General features: G+C 41.0%; 1 protein-coding gene across 2 annotated transcripts in view; it reads left to right on the top strand.

Annotated features, from left to right (window-relative positions):
• Nkain3 (Sodium/potassium transporting ATPase interacting 3) overlaps positions 1 to 11,925 on the top strand; it is a 696,335-nt gene extending 684,410 nt beyond the window's left edge. The window contains exon 7 of one of the 2 annotated variants that reach the window (XM_039110792.2): positions 1,053 to 11,925. In XM_039110792.2, coding sequence (XP_038966720.1) covers positions 1,053 to 1,106 — 54 coding nt within the window. In that variant the 3' untranslated portion in view covers positions 1,107 to 11,925. The remainder of the gene's footprint in view (positions 1 to 1,052) is intronic. The other variant, NM_001109540.2, reaches the window with a different exon arrangement.
• Positions 11,926 to 12,263: the final 338 nt, after the last annotated feature.

Below are 12,263 nucleotides of genomic sequence, written 5' to 3'. Positions count from 1 at the left end.
ATAGAGAGTGCCAAGACACTCTCCCTGGCAATGCAGGGGTGATGCTAACGTTGACGGTGACTATGAGCACGGACGCATCGTTCAGATCTATGTATTCTAAAGGCTGCAAAGGGAGTTATGGGCGGCACACTCTGTTCAAAATGTAGAGACCGGAATGACTCAGACAGGAGGGTTGCAGTACTTCGGGGGTTGGTCAGACAAAATTTACATTGGTGGTGGTTGGTAGGGCTGCTACTGGTGAGGAAGGAGACAGAGAAGCAGGAAGTGAAGCAGGGGTTGGGGGAAAGGGTAAAGGATAGAGGAGAAAAGAGGAAAGAGTTGGTAGAGATGTAAAGAAACTGGCTTATGTAGTAATTGAACCTGGAACGTCTTCGATCTGCAGCTGAGGCTAGCAGACTGAAGAACAGGGACAAGTCAATGCTGCAAATGATCTGGCGGGAGAACCCCCAGTTCCTCAGGAAACCTCACTGCGTGCTGAGGCTTTCAAGTGATGCCACAATGTCCACCCACACTATGGAGAAAGATATAATTTACCTGGTCTATAGACTGAAATGTTAATCTCATCTGAAAGACGCTGCCAGGAATACGCTTTTATAGGGGTGGGGATACGGGGACGTTTTGTTTTGTTTCTTTTTTCCCCCCACCAAATATTTAGGCACAGTGGCCAAGGCAAATGGATATGTAATGTTGTACATTTCAGGACAGATGTTGGTGAGAGAGCCAGGTTCATGATTTTTCTCAGACTAAGACCTCTATTATGAAGAGGCTATGGGACTATGGCTAGTAAACTGGAGCTACATACTGCCTTCCCTCCTGAGAGAGTGAGTCCACGTCACCCCACAGCCTTGTGACTGTCAGCTATTGCCCTATCCGAACTGCCACAAGCTCCTCTGTAAAGCAGAAGAGCTTGAGCCCTCGGCCCTCGCTCCTAAGTCAGACAGAAGGAGGCCCACCCTAAATTGCTTTGCATTTCAAAAGGCCTGGAGAAAGGGGCAGGCTTTTCATTTATCAGCGCTGGTGTTCTTTAAAGCAATTCATATTTTCTTTTTCAGGTCGAAATAAGTAATGACATTGACTCTGAAATGCGGCTCCTGGACTTGAGTTAGGGAACAAAGCACCATTGGCCTCTAGCTCTGGGGATCCTACAGCGTCACCTTCCTCCTAGACAGCAGGACTGCGCCCCCTGCCGACCAGAGAACACGGAGCTGCGAGGTCTTTGGTGTCAGCCTGTGTTAACATTAGCGTTGTTTGCTAGATGCGTTCTGGGTGCTTGGGTGGGTATTTTTTTGTTTTTGTTTTTAAGTCATCTTATATGAGCACTTGTAAATTGTAAAAAAAAATGGTTTTTAATTTTTTCTTAATTTAACTTGAGGCATGCAAAATGAAAAAAAAAAAAAATCTGTGAAAATCTTCTCCAAGTCATTTCTAAGGGAACTGTCTGTGTTGTTGAACTGTGACATCCAGGTTGCTGGCCACTGAACCCTGTTAAGCTAATGGATCTGTGTACGCAGACGTTGCCTATGGGCATCAGACACAAGGGTAGACCTGTGGCAGATCACACAAAGACTGGATCCAACTTTCGAACTGAACACAGACCACTGCTTCAACAGTACCAGACGCAGACAAAACATGGAGTCCTTTGTTCTGAATCTCTAAAGAGTCCACAACAATATTCTGGCAATCTAACCCTGGAGATTCATGTATCTCTTGTTCTTGTCATATTCTGAGACACACACACACACACTTATATGTGTGTGTGTGTGTGTGTGTGTGTGTGTGTGTGTGTGTGTTTATATTATGATGGAGTGCAAAGGCAGAAATGATGAGTGGGGACCCTTCCACTATGCAGGAAGTTGGCTGTCAGTGAGGTTCGTATTTTCTGCACTTTGTTTCACTCCCAGCAATGATGTCAGACCTAAACATACAGCTCGAGGGCTGTGGGACAGAAATCACGGCCATAAATCTGTAGCCAAGTACTTTTAGGATATTCAAAGGGAACATTCAAATGCGGCAGAATTCACTACTGAAATCTGTAATGAAAATATTTCTGCTTGAGTTACATCCATTTTTCTTTTTTTCCCATTGATCCCAATAATCAAAAGAATTAAGTGAAAACCCTAATTTTCTAAGGGGGAAAATAGGTTCATCGTGGAAAAAGTATCACAATTGTGGGGCTTTTTAGATTCAAATAAAATATATGTACGGTGAAATGCATAGATTTTAAGAGTACAATGAGAAATGTACAAACTGAATGACCAATGCTTTGACCCAAATACAGAACATGTCTGACACTTTAGGATCCTTCCTCTGGCCCCTTTTCTATCCGTCTCCATGATGCTGTTGACCCCCAACAAATATGACATTAGAAACTACAGTGTGCTTCACTTAGTCTGCTCATGCAAACTGGTTTTTACCAAATATCTGGCCATTGTGATGTGGCCAAATAGATTGATAAGAATCCATTGGTTTCCAGTTGATTCTCACAGCTGAGATTTAACTGCATCGCTGACGAACTGCCTGCTCACCATGTAGGGCAGGTATTTGTCACCGCAGTGTTTTCTGTCCCTGCATTAGTTCCCATGTGAAAAGCCATTTTGCTCCTTTCATACACACATGAAAATTAAGTTTTTTCTTCATCCCTGTTCTGTCTGTTCACTGTTTGCCCCAGAGAGAGTCCAGTGCAGCTCGAATATCTCTAAGGCACCCTTGAATTAATTAAGGCACACTGGTATTGGTACAAAGTTTTGTATGTTTGTGAAAGTCTCTCTGTTCCCTCTTCTCCCTCTTATGTACATAGATTCCATGGGTCTGCTAACTATCAGAATTTAATGCAGTCACCTCGAATTGACAAGGAGCTCTTAAAACCTTAAAGGTGGTGCCATCGAACTCCCACTTGAGGAGCCCAGGGAGAAGAATGACACAAAGCCCAAGTCTTGTCACACAACCACCTTGACACCAAGCCTTGTCAGTCATGGCCAACCTGGCTCCACGCTCAGCCTTCTTTCAAGTGAATGACTTGTTCTTCCTTGGACCATCCCGCTATGTTATGCAGCAATGCTGGAGCTAGGATGCCATCAACTTACTTATGGGGACACCCAATCATGTTCCAAAGCCAGCAAACATTAGGCAGAAGGATAGATGGGTTAGAGAACTCGCAGACATGGACTGTCTTGGGCATGGGGCAGTCCACATCAGACAAAAACTGTAAGAGTGTGTTCTCCAATGACCTTAGCCTCCTTCTCACTGCCATAGAAAGGGAGAGGTTGTGTCTCTGAAACAAAAAAAAAAAGTCTTCATACTTCTCTAAACCTTGAATGTGGTTGGTTCACTTTGTTTTGAGAGAAGAGCATGACATCTTGTTCTAGCAAAATATTGACTCATTTTCCTAGTTCTTTGGTAAAACAAGTCTTGCCATTTGCATAAACCCAAATAAAAGAGGTAGCTTTCTTTTACTAGCTCAATCCGACAGGATACAACAAGATGGCTGGCTACCTATTCCATCTAATGAAACAGATCATTTCTGATAAGGGAAATGTGTCTTTAGAATCAACTAAAATGTGTGTTGTGAAGCCAAGAGAAGCGGTCATGATTAAATCGAGGAGCAAACAAAAAACAAAATTATACTTTTTGTCTCTGAAAATTAGATTCTTGCCAAGATTAAACAGAACTTCATTTTAATCCTAATTTTAAAAATTACATTCCCAAAATGGTCTCACTATGAAAAACATTCTGGGTGTGTGGTTTTTAAAAACAAATGCTTATCACTTGTGAGTGAAGGTCACTTTAATAAGGAATTTGGAAAAAACTTTACAGATTGATTAGAGTTCTGACTTGACATTTTAGCCCGAGACAGTATCTGGTTTCTAACAAGGACTGAATGAAAAAAGTAGGAAAAGAATACAAATAAAGGATGCGTTATGGACTGGCCACAGGCAGCTCAGATAAAAACAAGCTCAATACAGATATTTCTATGCTAATCAACTAGCTCCAGGATGGCTTAATATGTTCCTGAACTAGCCTTAACCTGTGAACAAAGCTACTGCCCAATGAAATGATACAAACTTGGGTCTTTGAGAGCTGCCCTTCGACCAGGCTTCTCTAGACTCTGTTGATACTCATCAGCAACAGGACATAGAAACTGGCTTCTGGTGTGGCCCTGGTCTCAGTGACTGTTGAACTTCTAGCACCATTGTTGAGCTTACACAGGTCCACGGAGAATTAACCATTTTCCTTGAACTTGCATTCATATAACAGGCATGGATCCTATTAAATGGTAAATTTTTTTTAAATGAAATATCCAAATGATCCAAATGGACATTGGCTTGAACTTGAGAGAGAAGTTAAAAGAATAAAGGGATGGAGGGGAAGAGCAGCAAAGAAGGAGCAGAGTGAAGAGTAGTTTGAAAGAATGGAAACGGGAAGGTACGCCATCTTGATTTGGATAATGCCAGTTTTACTCCTTTGGTCAAATGGCTTTGTTTGTTTCACTGAGAGAAAACACTGAAGCACCTTTTCACTCCTCTTTAGAGCTGATAAGAAGTAGTCTTATGAAATTGATGATCTGGGTGGTTTTCGGTTTCCCTCATAGTATCTACTTTTATAAATAACCAGACAGTCTACTTTACAATTAAGTTGTACCACAAACAACCATTACCACCAACAACACTAACAATGAAACAACAGCAGCTTAACTAAGAGAGTTGTCTATTCCTCTTCATATTCTAAAGTTCTAGACACCATCAGCAGAGATCAGTATAGGAGCTTCTTAGAGAGCCTGACCTCTTACTGCTTCATACTTTGTAGCTATGGTTCTCAAATCATAACAACATTCAGAATGACTGCTGAAGCTTATGTCTGGATTTTTAGTTCTAGCCAAAAGAACTGAAAGAGAAGAAAGGCAAATAGAATGGCATTTCTTTTGTTTGAGGACAAGTCTCAGAAGCTGACTTAGGGCATGCCTACTTACATCATTTGCTAAAGTTTGGTCTACAGCAAACTTTGTTACAAAAAATGCTGGGCACTAGAGCCTATATTCTAGATGATATTCTATCCATCTAAAACTAGTAAACACATATAGTAGAATGTTGAGCTGCCTTTTGCACATACTTCAAGAGCACCATCTTGTTGAAGTGAAGGTCTCAATTTTTAATTTTTATAGATTGTACAAAAAAGAGACATATACTTTCTAATATTGCGAAAATATCGTCATTAGTTCAATGAAATAAAACTGTCTCCTTCTTGCTTTCTTTTCTGGTCTTTATGGTCAGAAAGAAAACAATATATGATGTTAGATTGTCCAGTGTTCCATTAATTCTGTAGAAAGTATGTTGGTTTTTCTGCTCTTGCAGTGACTCTAACTTAAAAAGCCAGTACAATTCAGGGCTCAGTCCACACATAACAGCACCAACAGGTTAATTCTACCACTGTAAAACAGTTGAACTCTGTTGTACAACATCTTCTGAACTAATCAATAAAGTCTTTATTTTATTGCTATTTAATTCAACAAGTACCTAGAGTATTCAGTGCTTAGGAAAGTGGATCAGGAAATACGTACAATGTGTGATTTTTTGTACATCCTTGTCTTGTTCCTGATTGGCATGAGTTTCTTTTCATTTGACCATTTTTGTTCTGTTCTTTTTCTCTGGGTTAAAATTGAGCTCAGCCAAGCACAGTGGCACAGGCCTATAACCTCTACTACATGGGAGGGCGAGGCTGAATGAACACAGATTCGAGAGCAGCCTAGGTGGTTTAGTGAGACTCTTTCACAAAAATTAAAAATGGAAGAGGAAAAAAAAAAGGAGGGAGAGGGAAAAGGAGAAAGAGGAGGAGGAGGAAGAAGAGGAAGAGGAGGACGATGAGGACGAGGACAAGGACAAGGGTAAGGAAGATGAGGAGGAAAAAGAGGTTGCTGTTGCTCTGAAGTTTAATGTTTAAAAAGGTGGCTGGAGAAGCACTTCCATTGAGGAGCACATGACTATCATTGAAGCCAAGACCCTAGATTCCATTACCAGAACTACAAGAGCTAAATGGCAGGGAGAGGGGGAGAGTACATTTTTAAAAGTTGGTTGAACTCTCTATTCACTTTTTTTTTTCTTGAAAACAAAATACATTTTTGAGAAACTTAAAATTGAGAAAATTTATAAAAAAATTTTATCATTAGACTTCACTGTGCCCTTTTCCTAGACTGTGTGCTCCAGATATTGCTTATTTAAGAACACTCTAGAAAAATGATTTTGGAGATGGAAGAGTGCTTCTCATAGTCTTTCTTAGCATAAATTGCCTCCAAATGCAGCTAACACAACAGATATTTTCAAAATGATTATGTGAGCTGGACTCTAACACTCAGGAGCCTGAAGTGGCAATATTGCTTGAAAACAGAAGTATAAAGCCAGCTTGAGCGGAAGAGCAGGATGTCATTTTAGAAATTTATATAAGCACGGAGGCAAAAAAAGATGCTTCAATGTTGAGTCACTTGCCTGCGTCTCTTACAAAGTACCCAAGTTAAGTTCCCAGCATCCACACTGGGTAGCTCACAACTGTAATTCTAGTTCCAGGGGATCTGACTCCCACTTTTAACCTTTGCAGTTACCTGGACTCAGGTGCACACACCCATAGGAGTATATGCTCTTTTACTGCAAGCTAAACACATAGCACTGGAAAGACCTACGGTGTCTCCCTATGCCCATTTGAGGAGGAGAACACTGAGGCTGGTCACAGAGGTGAAATCACCAGGTGTCCTATTATATCTGTGAATCAGTCTAGCCTCTTTCCTCTACATTCATTCCTCATCTGTCTTTTTATGGAGTCCCTACAGACCAGGCTTTTCGTGGCTGGCTGTTTTGTGGTGAATTTGATGCAGATCTGCATAGCTCTGGATGTTCAGGTTGTGGGCTCCTGGCAAGCAGACACATGCTGCTGTCCTCCTCTCCATCACCTGCCTCTCCTTTTTTCTTAGCAGAATCGCTAGCCTAAGGACATTAGTATTCTCTCCATTTTGTTATTGTTTGTTTTGTTTTGCTTGTTTTATCAACTTCATTTTGTCTTCTGGAGGAGGGGGGGGGGTGTTGTAATTAGAAATCCCTGAGCACAGGTCACTGCTTTCTCTCTGTTTTGTTTTATTTTTTTAAGATTCGTTTCTTTATTCTATGTTTACGAGTACTTTGTCTTCATGCACACCAGAAGAAGGCCTGAGATCCCAGTACGGATAATTGTGATTTTGCTTTCCACAAGACAGACCAGCTTAGTCTCCCTGTGTCTGCTCTCTTCGTTTGCACCTTAAACACAATTTTGTGTGCTCTGAACAACCTGCACACTGCGTTTACCAGCCAGCACTCAGACAGCTTACTTTTAACTGTTAGATGACAGTCCTGGGAAGTGAACGTGCTACTAACTTGCTCAAAGCCACTTTTTGACTGCTTGTTACAGTTTCAGCTTCCCTTGCTCAACGGGGATCACTCTTTTCCTTCTGGCATCTTAAATTCTAACCATAAAGCTTATTCGCTGCCTAGAGTTTCACAAAATAGTTTATGAAGACCACCTGCAGTCTCATATCAAAGTCAGAGCCCAGTAATTAAAGTTACTATATTGAATTCAGGTCTTGAGACTAGAAACAGGTACTGAGGATATAACTCATCCATAGAGTGCTTGCCCAGCACATGTGAGGCACAGAGTTCAATCCTCAGTTCCATTAGTACGTAAATAAATAAACAGATAACAGAAAGAGGTAATGCTGTGAGCCAGCTTTCCAGCTCCTTCACTGTGTCAAACATACTCTCCTTCTCGTTACTGGGGGGTGGGGGGGAATTATAAACAGTTTGTAATAATAGATCCATTTATTCATCCGATATACATAGGCATTTATTTGGGTTCTCCATAACTTTTCATCTTTATCATGCATTTAAGATCCCACCACTCACAGGGCTTGGTGCATTATGCAAATTATAATGTATGGAGTAGTAAGTTAAATATCTCTGTTTGTTTGTTCCGTTGAGATCCTTGAATGGCATGGAGCTCAGACACCCACCCACCTGCCACTGCCTCCTGAGTGCTGGGATTAAAGGCCGGTGCCACAATCCCAGCCTGTGAGTTAGGTCTCTAAGACTACAACCCTTGAGTTCTTACTCTTGTGGCTTACATAATTTTAGTTTTCAGAGGGCTCATTAGTTCATTTCATTGTGTTTAAACCACATGCTTCATATAGTGGATTTAAAACATCAGTTGGCAACTGTTAGACTTTTTAGGAACACAAGGAAAGGTATTGATGACAGATGTCAAACTACCTGAAATATGCCCAGAGATCAAAGCCCCTCCACTGGCTCAAAAATGCCCCTGTGGTCTTAGGTCTGCCGGGTCTGCTTTGACTCAATCCTTGCCAAAGTAGGAAGTGTGGGTAGTGATGTCAGCAAGTTTCTGGGCTTGTTTGCTTATTTCTCCTTTGTTTCGGGACCCCTGCCATCTACCTTCCTTGATTTCCTCCCCAGGAACCTTGCATTTCCATACCCATAACTAAGGAGCTGCATAATAATTAAACACAACGTTTAAGAAAGTGAGAGTGTTCCTTTAAATTCTGCTGGGGATCTGCGCTGCCACATGGCAGATGCGGCTAGAAGCACGGAGTATTATTAGCATCAGTAATAATTGCAATAAAAGCATGCCTCGTTCTCTTTTAAAGATGTAGATGTTACATTTTTTTCTTTCCATTTCACATAGCTCAAGGGAAACGTGGGTGTGAACACTTCAAAACACTTTGGCGTCCTCGAGGGACAACCCTGAAGTGAAGAGAGTGGGAATTAATATCCACATCAGTTCCTAGAGCAAAATGCCTGACATAGAATAACGAAGCAATTTCTCATCCTCTTCTAGTAACTTGTAGGTGAGAGTTCCCAGCAAGATCCCCTGGGCTGGAAACAGTGACAAATTTCTGACTTTGTAGGGTTATTTCCCTGAGACTTCTTACATATGACAAGAACGCTGCTGCCTAGCAACCTCTTGCACACACAGCAGAACCAAGGAGCAAAAGACAGACAAAAAGGTCTCGGCTACTCCCGATAGGTTTTTCATATTCTGTGTTCTGAAAGTCCTGAGCTCTCTTCAGAGGGAAGCTCTCCAGCCTAGTATTTATTATTCTTAATTAAAAGACAACTTGGATTTGCTTTAATAAAGTAATTCTCAAGCACCCAGCAGATTAAGGAGCAGGAAACACAAAACGTAGCTACTGCAGAGAACATGCAGAAATGCTGGCAAACACACTGCCTCTGAGAGAACGCAGGGAGGGAGCTAACATAAAAATCTGAATCACCGGCAGATGTACACATGTGATGTAAAAATTTGTGTAACAGAGTCTATAGGCAGTAGTGCATAGCTTTACAAATCTGTTTTACTCCTACTAGGGATAGAGCCAGATGTGAGTTAAAACCATGTCTGTGTGAACTAAGAATAGGTACTCTTTAGTTCTCTTCCACCTGTCTTACAACTATAACCATTATCGTTTTTATCTAGATAAGATGCACTCCTTTTGGCTGCTGGCATTTTTTTTTCCTGATGATCACACAGAGACCTTCATTGTCTGTGCCTCTTAAATGTGGCATTGCTTTTTGTAGGATGTATTTCCAGAGTGTTTGGCGGCTCATGGTCATTAGCACCTCTAACGCTAAAGACACTGGGTAAAGAACACGGTATAATTATACCCCGGAACATCTCCCATGTGTGTCCCACATAGGAGCCACAGCATGGTAAGAAACTATCCAGGGTGGAGGTTTTGATTTGCGAGATTTAGGTTCCTAATACTGGTTTCTGGGAATTATCTCCTGTGATAAATTCCCCTTTACCTTGTAGTTACCAAATTGTCTCTTTTGGTGGAACAGCATAGTTTTCTTCAGCACAGACTTCTCAGAGTCTGTGGACATTTTACAGAAAAGCTGAGAGTTCCTCCAAAGCATGCCAGACCAGTGTCAGGAGCGTGGCTTACATTTGCCCAAATAACTTTGTTTCCTGGTCTATTTTTAGTCTATTAGTAGTTGATAAGAGAAAATCCATCGGCAGCTGCTCACTGAGGCAAGTTTCTCACTCTGAGATTAGTCATATTTGTCCTTTCGTGTATAAAGCTGACTACCCAGGAGTGGCTACTGATAGGGAAATTTTATTGCAGGTCACTGCCATACTTAGTTGTTTTTTGTTTTGTTTTTTAAATCCACCAGCAGACACCAAGGGACACAAGGTTCTTTGAACTCCTTTAAGCGACACCATGCAAACTGTGGTGGCAAGTCATGGTAACTGCCTTTCTTTCAAAGTAAGCCTGCAAAGAATCTCATGGATGTGAGGCACTGTTCAATTATTAGAGAAGTAAAGCAAAATAAGAGAAAGTCTGTCAATGGGGAACATAATTTCCAACCCCTAGGAGTATATATTAATCTGCAAAGCTTCAAGCAAATACCACTCTAAAACATCTGGGCCCTGTAAGAAGGTATGGAGAACGCCCTTCCACAACAGACTCTGAGCTCTTGTGAGTAAGGAATGTTGTCAGCCTAAATGTAGCCTTCCTTTTCTGCCTTGAGATCCTTTCAAAAAACAATTGGCAAGAATCTGGTTTTGAAAAACTCCCCCCAACCCAGGAGGCAGAGGGGCAATGAAAACTGATCAAATGTCTCATTTATCTTTGAGAAGCTGACTACAGAAATCCTCATAGCTTTGGGCAAACTTCCTCCTTTACAGAGCTCAGCCTCTGCGATGCCACTGCTCGTTCACTCTGTGATGCTCAAGACACTGAGATCTAAGCCACCTGTCCCTCTGAGCATATTTGAAGTGCCATATTTGAAAACAGTGCCCTAGCACTTAGGACTTGATTGACAGATCTAAGAACCCGTTACCAGACCACATAAGCCAAAGCCAACCCATCGCACTCCTGAGTTCTCATTAAGGTAGGCCAGGCTACAGCCCCCTGCCAGTCTAAATAATTATGCTCGCCTCAGCCACACACAGATACACTCTAGTTCCCTCTGTGGTGATCTGGGAGTACCACCATGGGGCCTGGAGTGATTGGATGTGGAAGAGACCCTGCAGAGACATAAATGTCTGGAAAGAGAAAGCAGTGCTCAGAGCAGGGGAGTCTGCAGGAAACCCTGGTGTTGGAGGTCCGTGCTGCTCCTTTGCTGTTATTTCTGATAAACTGGGTACTATTAGTACTGTTGTTGAATGAAGATAGCAATATTGAAATGGCAAAAATGACCGGAAGCCTTCTACTGTTCTAGAGACTAACAGTGAGTTTGCTCTCTGTGATGCCAACTTTGTAATACCTTTGTAATGACAACTCTGCCACCTTATGGAGATGAGTGGAAGTGACAAAGCATTTCGCTCCATGCCTGCTGTTAAAATGACCTCTCGTCTACTTCCAGTTGCTTTTAAACCGTCAACAGTTTTACCAGCAAAAACATACTTGTTTAAGAAAATCTGTTTTTAATAATTCTCAGATTGCTTGCTAACCAAGATGTCTCTCAAACTTGGCTCTAGAACTCTATGTAAAAAAAAAAAAACCTCAAGTGATATTTTGTATTAATACGAGTTTCTATTATCACATAACACTGTGAAGTGACTTCTCTGTATACTGGTGTCCTTTTCTATCATTTCTTGAGCTACCAAGTGAAGTACATGAAAATAATTGAACTCTGTCAAGAACTTCCCTGTATAATATTGGTAGCCTGTAGGAAAACGAGTCTTGCTTTTCTTACACATATAGGTAACAGGACTTGTTTTCGCAAGTTTTCATTTTATATTTTGTGATTCTACCTGTATGGTATATTCCATAGTCATCAGAATATGTCATTTAACCCATACATTTTATGTCTCTCTGAACACTGATTCTGAATAAGTTTACGAGTTACATGTAATTATTATTTTCAACCATGAATAAAAGTGTACATTGAAATAGAAGGTGAATGTATTTTTAATGCTTCTCCTTATAACACATGCTCAGCATCCTCAATCCCCAAGTCTAAAATTCAAAACGTTTTTAGCACTGCCATGATGCCACAGGTCCAAAAGTCTAGGCCACAAAACTTTGACTCACATAAAATTAGTAAAATAAGTATTATGCATATGTATAAAATACTTTCAGGGACATAGAAATCAATAGATTCTGCATTTAGTTTTAGAGTATATCCCTAATTTCATTGTGCAAATATAAATATTGCAAAATTCAAGACCTGTGCTCCTGGGCATCTCAGACAGTGATGTTTCCTTTCCCTATTCTGTGATTTGTAAAAGAAATT

Source organism: Rattus norvegicus, chromosome 5 (genome assembly GCF_036323735.1).
Source record: "Rattus norvegicus strain BN/NHsdMcwi chromosome 5, GRCr8, whole genome shotgun sequence".
Taxonomy (NCBI): Eukaryota; Metazoa; Chordata; class Mammalia; order Rodentia; family Muridae; genus Rattus; species Rattus norvegicus.
The sequence above is the reverse complement of the archived record's forward strand: the minus strand, read 5'-3'. Positions and strand labels throughout refer to the sequence as shown.